The sequence below is a fragment of the Nelusetta ayraudi genome, unplaced genomic scaffold (assembly GCF_046127955.1).
Source record: "Nelusetta ayraudi isolate G7.1 ecotype Tasmania unplaced genomic scaffold, CSIRO-AGI_Nayr_v1 ptg000088l, whole genome shotgun sequence".
Lineage (NCBI taxonomy): Eukaryota > Metazoa > Chordata > Actinopteri > Tetraodontiformes > Monacanthidae > Nelusetta > Nelusetta ayraudi.
Window position 1 is genome coordinate 874654 of NW_027466138.1, and position 13309 is coordinate 887962.

The following is a 13309-nucleotide window of genomic DNA, read 5'->3' on the forward strand; positions in this document are numbered from 1 at the left end:
TAAAACCCTGTCTGCTCCTGTAGTTTGCAAAAACAATTAGGACCACAGACTCCAAGTGTCAACAAATATCTCTTGCGGACATGCTGTCAAGTTCACCCATTGCCAAACTCTTTATATTGTTAAATGATTAAGTACACAAGTAAGTACACAAGTCCAGAGTTGAAAAGTGGAGATTTTAGGTGATAAGTGCAATATAAATTTGCAGTTGTTTTGTGTAGGAAACATTCAGACCCTGCTGGATGAAATTACAGGAACTACCCAGAAAAATTAGAATATCAAGTAAAAAATGTTATTTTGGCAATTTAACTTAAAAGGTGAATTTAACATATTATATAAATGAATAATATGCAAATCAATATATTTCAAGTTTTTATTTCTTTGGATTTTGCTGATCAGGTCTTGCAGCTTAAAAAAACCCAACTCAAATTCAAAAACTCAGGAAATTAGAATATTACATAAAGTCAAATCTTTATGAAAATCTTAATCAGCAAAGTTACACCAAGGAACTGCTTGAGATGTCAATTTGCGTGGAATGGCTCAATAAAATGTGTTGCTTTCATCTTTTATGTTAAATCGGCAAAATAAAACAACTTTTACTTAATATTCTAATTTTCTGGGTAGTGCCTGTGTATGACTGAGTCCAACAATTTGGTCAATGTTGTGATGTTTGTGTCTGCAGGATGTTATATGAAAATTTAGAAGAACCCAGAATGACTTCTGCACATCCACTCTGCCCTTCCTCAGGTGAGGTACATAACTGTGTCTTAGTGTCATATGCAAGGTGTCCTTAAAGTCTCTTTACAACTGAACACACTGCTGGAAACACAATGAAGCAACGAACCCATTGAAAGGACTACAAAATGAACATGGACAGGGTTGGAGGTCAAAGGCCTGTCTTCCACCATCTGTGTTTCCCTCAGAGGTTCTTGCTTCCTTTAGGCCATGTGTCACTCACAGATGAACAGATGTGTAGGTAGATGTCTTCTGTTTGGACACCCTGTATATGTATTTGGAGTGCTGTGTCTTTATTTTCCTTCCTGTTGCTAAGCTTTAAGCTGCAGCAGTAGTGGTGCACACAGTAGCCGTCATGTCTTTGACCTGTAAAGGCATCAGGGCCAGTGGTGACAGCGCTGTCTTTGGACGTGAAAGCTAATTTTCATTTTGATGTATTGTATGCTTTGATGCCAGCTGGGATTGTGTGTGTCAAACTCAGGTGTCAAACTCAGCGCGGCTCAGGCAGCAGCGTAAAGCTGTTGAAGAAGTTAATCTCCTGTTTGGCCTACTGGCCTTGTAGCCATATGCTCCATAAGAGTGTTCGACTACTAGACCATAAGCCTCCAGCCTGACCTTGACACAGTTCAGCAGTAGCACTCTGGGGAAGACGCGGTAAATGTGTCGTCAGTGATAAGACGTTAATGACAACCTTTAAATGTGTTAAATATTAACTTATTCTGTCAAAAAATGCACGCGGCTCTTCTTGAACGGCCAATATATTTCAGGACATGGACGTCATTGGCACAAGTGCAACTGCGGCTCATGGCACTTGGTACAAATTCAAAGCGTTTACTTTTTAATCAGTAGTTCAAAATTAACTCAACTGAAAATGGCTGACATAGAATAGAGCAGCTGCAATCTCCAAGCTATTAATGGACTGTTGTGAAAGTTCAATTGTTTAATTTTCCCACTGTGCAGCTGCACCTGATGGTGCCTCGCTGGTAGAGGATGACGATGAAGACGGGGAGCAGTTTGACTTCGATGACTCGGATGACGGCGGTCGGGATACGAGTCATCTCACAGCAGAGGCGTCAGCTTGTATCAACAGAACCCAACCAGGAACCAAAGTCCAAGACACAGCAAAGCCAGACGTCAATGGACCAGCAGGCCGACGGCTGACGGGAAAAAACTCACTGTACCACCACTGTCACAACAGTTCAGGTATGGAGATTTGCGTGGTGCTGATATGAAAGCTCAAGAATACTGCTGCTTGAACCTTTATGGTTTCTGGTTGTTCTGTTTTTCCAGGTCTGGAGGTCAGAGAGTCGCCAGAGGGGTGAGTTTTTATGAGTTGAGTAAGGAATGAGAGCCAGATCCACAATGTGATTGTGCAGCTTTTGCCACAGAAAACCATGCAAATAGGACAGAAAAACCCAAAGACTTCCACAGAGTGCATGTAAAGATGAATAGCAGCAGAAAATAATTTAATTTAATTAATCTTCTGCATGCATTTCACTCAAAGTTACAACCTCCTCTGTGTAAATATGCCTCTTTGGAAAACAGCACATCATCCACAAAGACTTTGCACCGACTCTCAGGTGAAGTTTGACAGACGTGCACACCTGCAAAAACCAGCTGGTGTTTCTGCTGCAGTCAGAGTGAATCTCTCCTCACTGCAGGGCTCCGAGGAGTGAATTTAAAAAATATACATGTGCAATGTTTTGAAGGGCCCAACTATTATTATTATTATTATTATTATGAAAAACACAAGTTGACTGAGAGTTTTTGTACTTTCCCTGCATGCCTCTGAACTGCAGCACTGAGGACAGTCAGTCTTTTTTTTCTCCCACCAGCGATACGTGTGTTTACTGATGTGGAGGTGTCTCTGCGGTGCGGATTTGACCGACACAGTTCCTGAATTTGTGGGCGGTTTTGCACCTGCATGTCATTATGGCAGAAAAACCCTTGTCGATACGCCGCTGCTCTGGCGTAGTGTCACTGTGAAACACGCTGGTATTTGTGGTCAATTCTTTGTGGATCTGGGCCTACATGTTGAAATGTTCTGTAGTGGTGTAGGTTCAAACATGGAGCAGAAGCGGTTGGAAAGTTTTCTGATTTACAGGATGAAGCTCCTCTGTCATTATGGATCCAGTTGTAAAAGCAAAATGAACTTTACATTTTGTGTTAACAAACTCATGCGTCCTCAACCTCTCAATTAGAGAGGTCCTTTACTTCATGCCATTGGTCTTCTTTTCAACACATAGAATTCTTCAGATTCATACCAAAAGCTTAGAGTTAATGCAGTTTGTCCTCAAACAAATAGAGAAAATATCCCTTTATTGTCGTTTCCCATTCATTTTGACCGACTGATGGAAGATTTAACTAAATTGCTAAAATTAAAAACAATGTATTAGGACCTCTGTCTTCACATCCTCTTATGTTCTCCTTTTTCAGATGTTCCATTTACTCAGATTTGACAACGATTGGAGAAGCTGATTGTTCCTGGAAAGCAAACTGTACATACGAAGGTAATTCCAAGCCTCCATGTCCCAGTGTGATGTCAAGCTGCGAGTGCTCTCACTAAAGTCACAATTCCATTGATTGTGTTTGCTTGCATTGGCACAGCGCAGACACCGAGTCAAGCCAAGGGGTGGCTCAGTGTGGTGTCAGAGCTCACACTGCGCTTAAATGAAGGTATCCCAGCTGCCCGTAGACGTAGTTGTGCTTTAGCAAACGTGAGTTGCTAGATTTACAATCCACGATTCAGTTTGATGAAAAGTCTTTGTCATGATAGACCTTTTCCTGGCAGCTGTTCAGCAAACCAATGCCTGTAGAAACAGCTCTGATTACATTTACCAGGCTTCAGTTTAATTCTTGACTTTTCTGACAGGGTCAATAACAGCAATGCGACTCTTATTTCATATGGGAGGAACACTGATTGATATAATTGGAAACACCATTGTCCCATCTATTGCTAGTCTGCATGGCTGCTATAAAAAAAGGTCTATTATTTGGCATTAAAGCAGTAGTTCATCTACATCAGTTCATTTGCCCTGAAGCTCAGAAACCAAAGGTGGAGGAGGAAGCAGAGGTTTGAGTGCCAGGCAGGGGACAATAAAAGACCTGAAAGGTCGGCAGGAGGGAAAGTATTTCAACCCAGTAATTCCCCTCCTAGAAATACCCTTATTAAATACTATACACAACTATTAAATACTAGAGCTTTATATGTGTATTGTATTTTACGTTATGTCACCAAATGTAAAGATGACGTGAGTTGTTGGGTTTTGTTTTCTTTTTGTTTGTTTGTCATAAATATTGTGCGTGTTTGTCTGATTTTAGTTTAGTGTTGTGTTGTCTCATGTCGTAAAACAACTGAAAATGCAAACAAAATCTTATTTATTTTTTTTTTTTTAAAGAAAAAAGATAAATCTCTTACATTGTTCTTAGGTAAACCCTCTGTGAAGCCAGAGAGCCATCAGGACCAGTTGAACAGTGGTGCAGTGGAAGCTCCTGGTCTACAGGAAGCTCCTCAGCAGGAGGTGGAGGAAGCGGCTCCTTGGAGACCTCCAGCTGGAGAAGATGCCACTGTGACTTCAGTCACCTGCATCCCAGACAGAAGACAGGAGACGGGAGACGCTGAGGTCCTCTATGATGACGTTCCTGCCGAGTCTGGACATCGCACACTGGACAGTGATCGCGGTGAGTCAGCCCTTCAAACGACATCACACCGTGGAAACAAAAGAATCCCATTGAACTGACAGTGAATAGCTCGTCCTGTTTACCTGATGAGGTCTCTTTGCAGCCAAAGACGTTGAAGACATCTACGAGGACGTTCAGGCAGTGAATGACCGCCGCTCCAACGGTTGGAGCTCCAATGAGTTTGAAAGCTTTGACGATTTGTCTGATGATGACGCTGCTCCTCCAGCCAGCAGTAACAGGAAGGTCAGTGATCCTTATCAAGAGTTTGGAGTTAAGCTGATGTGCGTAGATGTGTTCAGTTGAATCCACTGGACTCGTTCTTGTGGTCGTGGAAGTTGCCAGTTGCCTCAACTTAACCCCCTCTACGTGAAGATGACCTGGACGACTGAGAACCTTCTCAGACTCTGAAGCTGATGTAGTTCTGGAGATATTTGAGCAGTCCAATCACCGAGGCGGAAATCCATCAACCTTTGACCTTTAGGACCGATGGTATAGAAACAATAATGTGACAGCAACTGTGACTGTGAGATCAGTGCTTGTATATACTCATTGGCTATAGAGGATATAGTTCCAGCATATAGCCCATTCACAGCAAATGCTATCTATTGATATCTTCCGTGGCAGTGTTTTTCATTAGCCATCTTTCAATTACAGTTGCACGACAGAAACTGCCTTCAATGTCCAAGTTCATTTGAAAGCAGAGATTACTGACTCTGGAAGTTGTGAGATGTTTTTCTGTCTGTAATTTGTTCAAAATGTTTCTTAATGTGGGATTTGGAAAGGGTGCTGAGGATAGTGAGTGGCATAAAATACCAGAATATGGAAATATCTGTCTTAACACGAGCACGTTTGTGATAGATTCACCTAAACTTGGAAAAACAAAAGTTGGGCGATCCATCTGTCACATGTTTTGGAGGGAAATTAATTCTCAAATCTTAATTTGTTGCCTTTTATTCTAAACTGAATGCGTCTTGATGATGCATTGATAAAGCATGTTGATGTAATCCACTGGGAGGGTTTGTACCTCAATATCCTGCTATTTCTGACAAAGTCTTTCTTCAGACCCTTTCACTCGTTTGTTAAAATAGACAACAATGGAAAATATCAAGTCCTCTCCCACTGGGGAATAAAGCAGTTTATTAATAGCAAACATACACTGAAACCAGTTTTTTTTTTCTTCCAAAAAAGAGGAAACAAAACTTTTCTCGCCGTCAGCACTTCCGTGTTTTGCTTCTGTCATCATGTTCACATACTCTTGCGGCTGGACTTTCCCCATTGATTTCATTTAGTAGCGCAAGTCACACAGTGTGGACCTGACTGCTGGTTAATCATATGCCATTTGGAACATATTTTGTGTTTGTTGGGATATCTGAATGGGGCAAACCTGTATTTTAAGGAGACAAAGATGTGCTTGTTGATGAGGTAGGTGACTCATCCACTAGGATGTGATTTTCATGCTTAACCTCAGGTGTCCCTTTATGTCTTTAACGTCATCAAAGTCCATGCCTGCCAGTTAAATACCAAATTCTCAAAAACATTTTTTTTAAAGCTGACTGTAAAAAATACCACTGCAATACGGCTTGTGTTATTACAGTATTATTATTGGTTTTCAAGTCACTTACGTGAAAACACTTACTTCCCAAGTCAAATGTATGGATATTCTTTCAGTTTGTCTTGTATTTGATCGTAGGCATGACATGTTGTTCATTGTCTGAACTTGGAGTAAGATGTTCATATTGTCCGGGACGATGTTACGGGACTCATGTTAGAAATGTCTCTGTGTCTTTCTACTCTCTTGCCAGCTGCACAACAATGCGCTGAAACTCAAAGACAGCAACTTTGTTGGAGGGACGTCGGCTGTGCCCTCTTGCCCCCCGCATGTTGGCTCCTTCACGCAGAGCTGTGACAGTAAGGTGCGGTTTGTCACGTCTGGTCTCCTAACTCTTTCTCTCTGTCTTTGGAAGATGAAGTTGAAAGGAGAAAGAAAATTCCCTCTCCAGTTTCCCTTCATTTCAAGGTGTTGTGAGCTGAGGCGACAATCCACCTCGTTTATGTTGCGCTTTTCATTTGTGTGGTAGGTGCAGCAGTTGATTAAAGCAGCGAGGGATGGCACCAGAGATGGTTTAGAACGGACCAAGACAGCCATGATTCGCAAGGTGTCCTTCCTGCAGAGAAAAGTCTCCACAGGTACCAAACCTGAAGAGTCTAAAAATGTGAAATTTCAATCTATAACACTGCATTGTCGTCAGCATCTTCACTTGTGTACAGTAACCAACCTTGAACCATGAAGTGTGTCAGGACTCTCAACCTCAAATGTGTAACTGCTGAGGCGACTCCAGATACTTGCAGAGTTTCCTCCAGCGCTTCGTCCTCCACTGTCAATCCTGTTTGTGTGCTTGCTTTTGCAGTGGAGGAGCAGGATGATGCAGGATACATGGACGTGTTCGTGTCTGAGCTGAAACACCCCCCAGCTCAACTCTGCCCCATGCCAGAGGGGCTCAGCAGTCAGCAGGTGTGTATGTGTGTCAGGTGCCATCATCAACTGCTGTCCTCTGCTGTACCTGCAGTCTGTCACAGAAGCACCCCAGGCTTCTGCTGACTCTAACGCTGCAGAGTTTTCATCATGTTTCAGGTTGTGCGACGTCTCATCCTGAGTTCCATTGTGCAAAGTGAGATCAGCTACCTGGACTCCCTCAAGCGGATCCTCCAGGTGAGTCACAATTCTCTCTTGTCGTCAGACTTTTCTTTGATCAGAGCAGCGGAAGCATCGTTTCCACGGAGGGAAGTCAGAGACATTTCATTTCAATGCAAAACAATACAAACCCGGGACGACACATTCGACCACGTGTACACAAGGACTTACAAAGAAGTAAGAAGACACTCCTGGTGGCAACAGGTGGCGCCGCAGTAACATTTGCGCCGTGTGTCAACACGACCTCGCTGTAGGAGTACCAGAGACCGCTGTTGGAGCAGTGCAACATCCTCAACCACAAGAAGGTGCGACAGATCTTCTACCGCGTGCAGGAGATCCATCAGTGCCACACCATGTTCCAGATCGCCCTGGCGTCCCGAGTGTCAGAGTGGGACCACAGTCAGATGATCGGAGACCTGTTTGTGGCCTCGGTCAGTCCTGTCTATCTATCTATCATTCTATCTATCATTCTATCTCTCTATCTATCTATCTATCTATCTATTTTTTTTTATTAATATGTAAACAATCTTTGCCAGAATGTGTAGAATAAAGTGTGTTTTAAAAGTCAAAAAGTCTATCTCTCCATCTACTATCTCTCCATCTCTCTATCTCTCTATCTATCTATCTAACTAACTAACTAACTAACTAACTAACTATCTATCTATCTATCTGTCTATCTATTTATCTAACTATCTCTCCATCTATTTATCTCTCCATCTATCTATCTATCTATCTATCTATGGCTCACACTGTGTGTCTTTTTCTTCTCCACTGGCCTCCATATATCCATGAAAAATAGCAGCGTGTGCTTTTCTCTCCTCTCCTCCAGTTTTCCAAGTCGATGGTGCTGAACGTGTACAGCGACTACATCAACAACTTCACCAACGCCATGGCGCTCATCAAGAAGGCTTGCCTGTCCAAACCGCTTTTCCTGGATTTTCTCAAGGCATGGTTTTCAATACACTGTCAATACACTGTCTAATTATTCTAATGATTAGGAATTGATTGAATTATATTGAGTTTTTTTTTTTTTTTTTTAACACGGTGACGTGTCAAAACTGGAAAAGTGAAGCAGTTAAAAAGCCAAGCTGATAGTCAGTGTTGCACTTGACGCACTTGACCAACGGTCAACTGCAGGATTGTGGGTTGAAGTTACGGTGAATTACAATGAATGACACTCTGATCCGATGATGCTTTGACTGATCTGTGCCACTGCATTCTGTCCTCCTTCAGAAGAAGCAGGCGTCCAGCGCAGACCGGATCACTCTGTATGGGCTGATGGTCAAACCAATTCAGCGCTTTCCTCAGTTCATTCTGCTCCTCCAGGTAAGATCACGCATTCAGCCAGGCAGCTGGATTGTCCTCACCAGGCTTCCTTAGAAATAAGGCAGTGCAGGATAGCAGCTAACTGGGAGCACTGGGACCCTTACTGGTCTATGGAGATTTATATATATGTAAATAAGAACTGTTTTATGGGAAGAAAAACCTAAAGACCTCATTGTAAAGGTCTTCACATAAGAATAGAAGGTTGAGTACAAGTTCAATCGCACACACTCACTCACTCACTCACTCACTCACTCACTCACTCACTCACACATATATGTCAAGGACAGCAGTTGATTTGATTGGCTGTTGTTGCTGTTCAGGACATGTTGAAAAATACTCCAAAGTCTCACGGCGACCGGCTTCCACTGCAACTGGCTCTGACTGAACTGGAGACTCTGGCAGACAAACTCAACCAGCAGAAGCACCTGGCTGACCAGGAGGCTGAGATCCAGCTCATCACTCACAGTGCAGGAGGGCGCAACCTCAACAAGGTACTGCCAGACGCCAAGGCAGAGGCACAGGCCCTCTGAGGAGCAGAATATAATAGAATAAAATGAATAATATAAGATTAAATGAGTGACTGTCAGAATTAAACAGAAATGAATAAGACTTAGTGGGCAGGTCTCCAGTAGGTACTAAGTACTGAGCACTATTAAATGACTTTTCTGTGTCAGTTGTCAATCTGTACATTATAAACTGTACATCTTTTGTGACTTGGAAATGCCGATGACACGTACAGTTAAAGAGTGACTGAACTCTTTTCTGTCTTCAGCTGCTGAACTCAGGGCAGCGACACCTCATCCACTGTGAGCCACTGGTTGAGACCGTTTATGGCGACAAAGGTCAAGTCCTCAAGTCTAAGGAACGGAAGCTCTTTCTACTGAACGGCTCGCTGGTCTGTGCCAACGTCAACCTCAAGTCAGTACTGTGTCTACAGTGCAAACACTGTCCTCCTTTAAAAGTGCAGCGAAACACATCCTGTCATCAGTGTGACTGATCTGCGTTTTTAAAATGATATGATATTGTTTTATATTATATAAGAGTTTTTTTTTTTTTTTTTTTACAGCCTTCTATGAAGAGCTGCATCTATATTTGATTGTACATAGTTTCAACTAAATGATGTAAAAGTATACAGGTGCTACCCAGAAAATTAGAATATCCTGAAAAGGTTGCTGTGTTTCTGCAATTTAACTTAAAAGGTGAATGTGACATATTATATAAAGGAATAATATGCAAATCAATATATTTCAAGTTTTTATTTCTTTGGATTTTGCTGATCAGGTCTGGCAGCTTAAAAAAAAAACCCTCAAATTTTATAATAATGTTCTGAGTTTGTGGGTTTGTGGTTTTAATAAGCTGAAAATCTTAATCAGCAAAGTTACAACAAGGAACTGCTTGAGATGTCAATTTGCTTGGAATGGCTCAATAAAATGTGTTGCTTTCATCTTTTATGTTAAATTGCCAAAATAAAACAACATTTACTTGGTATTCTAGTTTTTCGGGTGGTACCTGTAGATGTAATTTGATTCACACAAAGATGTAAGTGTTCCACTTATGCAGCAGAATTCCTGTTGGTTGAAGTCAGTTTGACCTGAACAGTACTGTTATAATTTTCTAGATATGGATACAAATAACAAGGTTATGTGGAGAAAACAAAGGTACACTTTAAAAAGCGCTCACCATAACTTCATAGAAGCCACCAGTGGAATCAAGGTATCCACTTTCCCTGCTTTCCCATTGGATTTGCATCAGTCATGCAGTTTCTCTATGGTCTGCTGCTGCCCATTCTTAACTGACTCTAGCTGCAAATGTTCATTCTGTGTGTTTGTGCATCAGGGGTGCACCAGATGCCAGCAGCCTGGTTCCACTGGGTCCCAAGTACACAGTGAAGTGGTGCCACCCGCTGGTGCGGACCGAGGTGGTGGAGGTGGGTCGGGACACTGTGGACAGCAGAGACACCACAGGCAGAGGTCACAGCTCCTCCTCCAGCTGCACAGGTACACCTGCTCAGCCAGGACCTGGCAGCAGATGGTTTACACGTGGCTACGTCAGTGTATGGAATGCTATTATCTGTTCATTTTAATAAGAATAATGACGATGGTGATGGTAATAAAACATTTTATTAATGTGTTTTGTGAATAAGATTCCACTCTACCAAGCAAAATTTGGTCCATTGTCAGCAGTGGGGGAAAAATATCTGAAAGAATCAATCAATCAATCAATCAATGAACCTTCATGTGTGCAGCGCTAAATCACATCCAAAGGCGTCTCAAAGCGCTTTGTACAATCAGGGGGGAACCAACTGAACCCTCCAGAGCAGCAGGGGGCGACGGTGGGCAGGAAAAACTTGCAGGAAAAACTCCCCTATAGGAAGAAACCTGGAGCTTAAGTGTATGCCGTACATAAATATAAACATAATATATAAATATAGCTTAAATTATTACAATATTTAAACAGACTCACATGTGGGGGCTGCTTTTGCTGCTGTCCATATAGAAAAGAGTCGCAAGGTGAATGGGTCACTCAGAAAAGGAGAAGAGAAAGAGAAAGGAAGATGATGTTGAAACTATTATACTATTACATAACTCGATGGTAACTTAACGAGTGTTTTAGGCAACATGGTCCTGGGTCCTCCTCGACTGTACCAGGAGCTGGAGGAGCTGCAGCATGACCTGGATGTGGTGGAGCACGTCTCACACATGGTGGGAACGCTGCAGGGAACCTACCAGGTAGCTCAGTGGTGTCTCACTTATCTTCTGAAGGACGCACCAAAAGGAATCCACGCAATCCATTTATGCTTTGTTCTTGTTTCTCCGCCTTCCCTTGTGGTCAGAACCTCAACAGCATCGTGTCTCAGGATTGGTGTTTGGCACTGCAGAGACTGGTCCGTCTCAAAGAGGAGGAGATCCAGAACGCCAACAAGTGTCGCCTGTCTCTCTCTATTCCTGGAAGACCCGACAGGTGAGTGAGTGTCAGGAGGTTGATATCACATAGACACACCTGTGAAGCAGGACTGCTTAGAAGAGAATAGATTAGAATAAACTTTATACATCTCCTGAGGGTGAAATTTGTGTTGTTACTGAAATACTGAATACAGAATACTGAATGTATTTTTCCAGATCTGGTCACCCAGTCAACATCATGGTGGTCTTCAACACTCCCAGCCCCCTCAGTAAGATCTCCTGGGTCAACCGGCTTCATCTGGCCAAGATCGCTCACAGTAAGTTGCTGTTTGTAAGCATGTGCACTGGTCAAATGGGATGTGAAAACCTGCACTCACACACACACACACACACACACACACACACACACTGCATTCTCACTTCACCAATGCTCGGCCTTGATGAGCAGCTTCTGCCTGGGAAAGGAAAGAGGAAGAGGGAGCAGCTCAGTGTGTGTGTGTGTGTGTGTGTGTTGATGCTTGATCAGGGCCGGAGAACATTGTGGGATGGAAATGTGCCGAAGAAGAAGACGAGAAGAAAAAAACTCCGTTCAGCCGTCCACTGTTGACCTGCAAACTTCCTGTCTTGGCCTCCAATGCTCACAGCCTGAAGGTGAGTCAGCTGACTGGCAAAGACTGGAAACTGGGCCTTTAATGACGAGGTTAAAAAGCCACGTGTGTTTATCTCCTGGCCAGCGGTATTGAGTCTAATCGAATGATTTCACAATGATATCCACTTGTACTTCAGTAGTGCAGTGTTTACAAGCAGTGATGTGGCCAGTACAACTGTGATGCAGCTGTCAGATTTTCTTCAGTGAAAGCCACGTTCAGTTTGATGCCGTTGTGTGGGATTCTTGAAATCGCCTCAATTGATTCTTTTGTTTCAAGTATGAATATTGTTTTCTGTTTATCTATTCAGTCCTGCGGCAGTGCACCTTTAGAATGCAACATGCCGTACAGAGTAACAGATACGTGTCTGTGTTTAGTCAGTATGTCATTTATCTTTTACCGCAGTTGGCAGCTGCTCTTCACAGTCCGTCCCAGTCCAGCCCGATTGGCTTCTGCACCGTCAGCACGTCGCTACCGCAGGGCTACCTGTGGGTGAGCAAACTGTCGCACTCGCAGCTCTCAGGAAGCTTCACATCTGCTTACGTGAAAGTAATATTTTAAATGCTCAAACTGAGGCGACAAGTGGTTTGGGAAAAAAAATGCAAAGAAAAATAAATACAAATGAGAATATCAAGTAAAAGTTGTTTTATTTTGGCAGTTTTACATAAAAGATGAAAGCAACAAATTTTATTGAGCCATTCCACACAAATTTGACATCTCAAGCAGTTCCTTGTTGTAACTTTGCTGATTAAGATTTTCTGCTTATTAAAACCACAAACCCACAAACTCAGAACATTATTATAAAATTTGAGGGTTTTTTTTAAGCTGCAAGAAATAATAATAAATAATATCAAGAAATAAAAACTTGAAATATATTGATTTGCATATTATTCCTTTATATAATATGTCAAATTCACCTTTTAAGTTTTTTTTTCTGGGTAGTGCCTGTAGAAACTGAATATGTAGGCCTGATTTACAGTCAATTGATTCCTACATTTGGAAACGCTTCCCATCAGGTCGCAGGTGGAGGTGGCGACTCAAACCACGGCCAGGTGGAGATTTTCTCTCTCCATCGGAACATCCCGCGCCTGGTCAAGACTGTGTCAGTGAATGCAGCAGTTCTGTGTCTGGAGTACGTGAAGGAGCCGTGCGTCAGCTCACAGGAGCGAGAAGCAGCCAAGGCTCAGCCTTCGGCCAAGACTGGAAACATCATCTGTGTTGGACTGCAGGATGGAAGGTCCCACATCCCTTTTTCTTTTATGTTAGACGAGTCTTAAAAAGCTGTATTTGTATTTTACTGTTTGACAAAATCAGGGTTATTGAAATGT

General features: G+C 42.6%; 1 protein-coding gene across 2 annotated transcripts in view; it reads left to right on the forward strand.

The window, feature by feature from the left end:
- Nucleotides 1-13309, forward strand: part of LOC142901426 (rho guanine nucleotide exchange factor 10-like protein) — a 15850-nt gene continuing 2541 nt past the window's right edge. The window contains exons 1-24 of one of the 2 annotated variants that reach the window (XM_076045933.1): nt 1-139; nt 680-744; nt 1693-1935; nt 2023-2050; nt 3169-3242; nt 3340-3408; nt 4162-4413; nt 4517-4656; nt 6216-6326; nt 6492-6600; nt 6822-6925; nt 7046-7123; nt 7360-7536; nt 7935-8051; nt 8339-8431; nt 8752-8922; nt 9204-9349; nt 10268-10428; nt 11045-11160; nt 11265-11392; nt 11551-11651; nt 11861-11985; nt 12387-12473; nt 12998-13218. In XM_076045933.1, coding sequence (XP_075902048.1) covers nt 681-744; nt 1693-1935; nt 2023-2050; nt 3169-3242; nt 3340-3408; nt 4162-4413; nt 4517-4656; nt 6216-6326; nt 6492-6600; nt 6822-6925; nt 7046-7123; nt 7360-7536; nt 7935-8051; nt 8339-8431; nt 8752-8922; nt 9204-9349; nt 10268-10428; nt 11045-11160; nt 11265-11392; nt 11551-11651; nt 11861-11985; nt 12387-12473; nt 12998-13218 — 2915 coding nt within the window. In that variant the 5' untranslated portion in view covers nt 1-139; nt 680. The remainder of the gene's footprint in view (nt 140-679; nt 745-1692; nt 1936-2022; nt 2051-3168; nt 3243-3339; nt 3409-4161; nt 4414-4516; nt 4657-6215; nt 6327-6491; nt 6601-6821; nt 6926-7045; nt 7124-7359; nt 7537-7934; nt 8052-8338; nt 8432-8751; nt 8923-9203; nt 9350-10267; nt 10429-11044; nt 11161-11264; nt 11393-11550; nt 11652-11860; nt 11986-12386; nt 12474-12997; nt 13219-13309) is intronic. The other variant, XM_076045934.1, reaches the window with a different exon arrangement.